Here is a 2,812-nt window from a genome sequence, read left to right on the forward strand (position 1 = left end):
CTCCATGGCCGTTTGGCTTTGTTCCCTCAGGAGCTGTCGCTCGTGTCTGGGGCTCGACTCTGCCGCTGAGATCTCACGACGCCAAGTGTCATGCCGGCGCTGCAGGGAACTCTCAGACACGAGTCTAGCGATCTATCATCCTGGGATCGTCCCTAACCTCCTGGCTCGCTTCTCGGATCGCTTCCTGAGTCTGTGACGTGGCTGCGAGGACACCGCGAGCCAATCCCCCAGGAAGCCACCAAACCAGCCGGGAAACAAAGAAACCAGCCAACACAGCCAAGAATTCGAGCGAGAGATGGCGATCGAGTGCGAAGCAGGCACCCAGCCGGGCTCGGAGATCGCCAAAGATCTGGCTGCCCATCTGAGCATCCGCGGCCCCCACGGCGCAAACGGCACATCGACGAACGGCCCAGCCGACGGGAAGAAGGCCCCGTTCAAGGCCTCCAACTCCTATGTCCAGCTCAACCTGCCCACCGGCGGCTTCCGGGAGCCCAAATCCAACGAGGAAAAACGCCAGCTGATCTCGCGCGACTTCAGAAGTCAGTCAATCATCCCACCAAGTCTTTCACCCACACACTGACACCTCTCTACAATCTCGCTTCAGGTGATACGATGACCGCACCGACAGAAGAAATGTTCGAGTTCATGAAAAACGCGTCGATCGGTGACGACGTCTACGGCGTTGAGCTCCTCTGCTTCGTCATCAGACAGTCTCTGCAAGCACCATCCTCACCAACACAACTGTATTTTTTTTGTATACATAGGAAGACGCCATGACGAATAAATTCCAGGAGAAAATCGCGCAACTGACGGGCAAGGAAGCTGCTGCGTTTTGCGTCAGTGGCACCATGGTAAGCGTGGATCTCTCACCATATCAAAAAGTGTTCCGAAGCCAAATCAGATTCTGAGATGTGTTTGGATTCGGGGGCAGACCAACCAACTAGCCATCCGCACCTGGCTCACCCAACCACCTGTCAGTTCCAACATTCCTCTACGCAAATACTCTCCGTTACTAACCCAGTGTACTTGGTCAAAATACAGCATTCAGTCCTCTGCGACTCCCGCGCTCACATCCATAACTACGAGGCCGGCGGTATCGCCTTCCATTCCCAAGCTACTACTATCCCCGTCAAGCCCAGCAACGACCACACGCTGACGCTGGAGGACGTCCAAGAATCGATCATTCTAGGTAAGTCGCCCTCCATCCTCCCCCTCGAGATTCCGAATAAAAGCATCCGACGCACTCCTCAGCCTCCCGAAACACTGACCCTCGCTCTGGATTGTTTTAAACAAAACATCGATGGATGGGAATCGGCAGGCGATGACATCCATTACGCGCCGACGAAGCTCGTCTGTCTGGAGAACACGATCCGAGGGCTCGTCCATCCGCTGGAAGAGATGCGCAAGATCCGGGATTTCTGCCACGCGAACGGAGTGATCACGCACTGCGATGGGGCGCGGATCTGGGAAGCCTCCGCCAAGGCAAGTCCCTCCACCTCGACCGATCCTGCGTATTGTTGACACGTTTCGGCTTACTCGCAGACGGGACACTCGATCGCCGAGCTGTGTGCGCCGTTCGACTCGGTCAGTCTGTGCTTGAGCAAGGGCCTTGGCGCGCCCATCGGCAGGCGAGTCTTCTCTCCCTCTCCGCCCCGCAGCCGTTCCTCCTTGCTCACCCGCCCTGTGCTCTCCTCTCCGCCCGGGAAAACAGCGTGCTCGTCGGGCCACATGACTTCATCAAGAAAGTCCGCTGGTTCCGCAAGATGTTTGGGGGCGGGATCCGCCAGGTGAGCAGCGCTCCCTTCTCTCTCTCTCTCTCTGGTCATCGAGAGACCGATGCTGGCCTCATCCAACCATCTGCTTCCCTTGTTCCTAGTGCGGCTCGATCGTCGCCGCCGCCGACTTCTGTGTCACCTATAACTTCCCCCGGCTCGCCGAGACCCACCGTCTGGCCCGGCATCTCGCCGACGAACTGGCGAAGCTGGGCGTCCGGATCGCGTTCCCGGTCGAGACAAACCACGTCTTCATCGACCCTTCCCCGATCGGTCCGTGTATATTGCACCCTCCTCGAAACCTTGTCATATGATGATCCTGATGTAGAGTGCGTGTGGATCTGTTTAGGCATCGAGATCGACGAGCTCAGCCGCCGGGCACTCGAAGAGCTCGAGATCCGGCTGACCGGCGCCCGGCTGATCGTGCACATCCAAGTGAGCCCGAAGGCCGTGGACGACCTGGTCGGCTTGGTCCGGCGGATGAAGAGCACCAGCATGCCAGCCACGCCCAGCGGCTTGACTTCCGACGACGACGAGTTGTCGTTCATTCCTCGAGCCCTCGGTCATCGGACTTGATTCCTTCGTTCCGTGGCGATGCCTTCTTCGGCTTACCTTTCTGATTCAATATACTCAAATATTACACACCTTTCCTCTTTGTATCTACCACATTCGTCCATCCATCTATCCTCCTTACGTGGCTTCCCCGGCCTCGTAGGCATACATCATATGCGTATGTATATACATCCATCCCCTTAAAATAACCAAGTCCTTTTAACACCTTCCCATTCCATAAAGGCCCAATTGTAAACAAATTATCTTGAAAAAAAAGCTTTGACGTTTGTTTGAAAATTCCACATGTCAAACGTTTTTAGAAATTATAATAATTGCCAAAAAAAACTGTGCTTTGAGCACAACTTGGACATCGTAAAGGTAGTCAGCCCTGAGTGTACAACTGATAGAGTTGTGTGTGTATTGCTGGTTATGTCTCGCCAATACACACGTTTTGGCCAGAGCCTATGTACCCGACTGCCCGGCCCTTT

At 55.4% G+C, this 2,812-nt stretch overlaps 1 protein-coding gene across 1 annotated transcript; it reads left to right on the forward strand.

Annotated features, from left to right (window-relative positions):
* Positions 1–295: 295 nt before the first annotated feature.
* PtA15_4A359 (uncharacterized protein) lies at positions 296–2,348 on the forward strand (the record flags this gene model as incomplete). Its single annotated transcript, XM_053168234.1, has 10 exons — positions 296–539; positions 605–681; positions 765–851; positions 932–973; positions 1,042–1,189; positions 1,319–1,482; positions 1,543–1,628; positions 1,712–1,787; positions 1,877–2,045; positions 2,122–2,348. The coding sequence occupies 10 exons, from the start codon at positions 296–298 to the stop codon at positions 2,346–2,348; spliced, it is 1,320 nt and encodes a 439-aa protein (XP_053019464.1).
* Positions 2,349–2,812: the final 464 nt, after the last annotated feature.

Source organism: Puccinia triticina, chromosome 4A (assembly GCF_026914185.1).
Source record: "Puccinia triticina chromosome 4A, complete sequence".
Classification (NCBI taxonomy): domain Eukaryota; kingdom Fungi; phylum Basidiomycota; class Pucciniomycetes; order Pucciniales; family Pucciniaceae; genus Puccinia; species Puccinia triticina.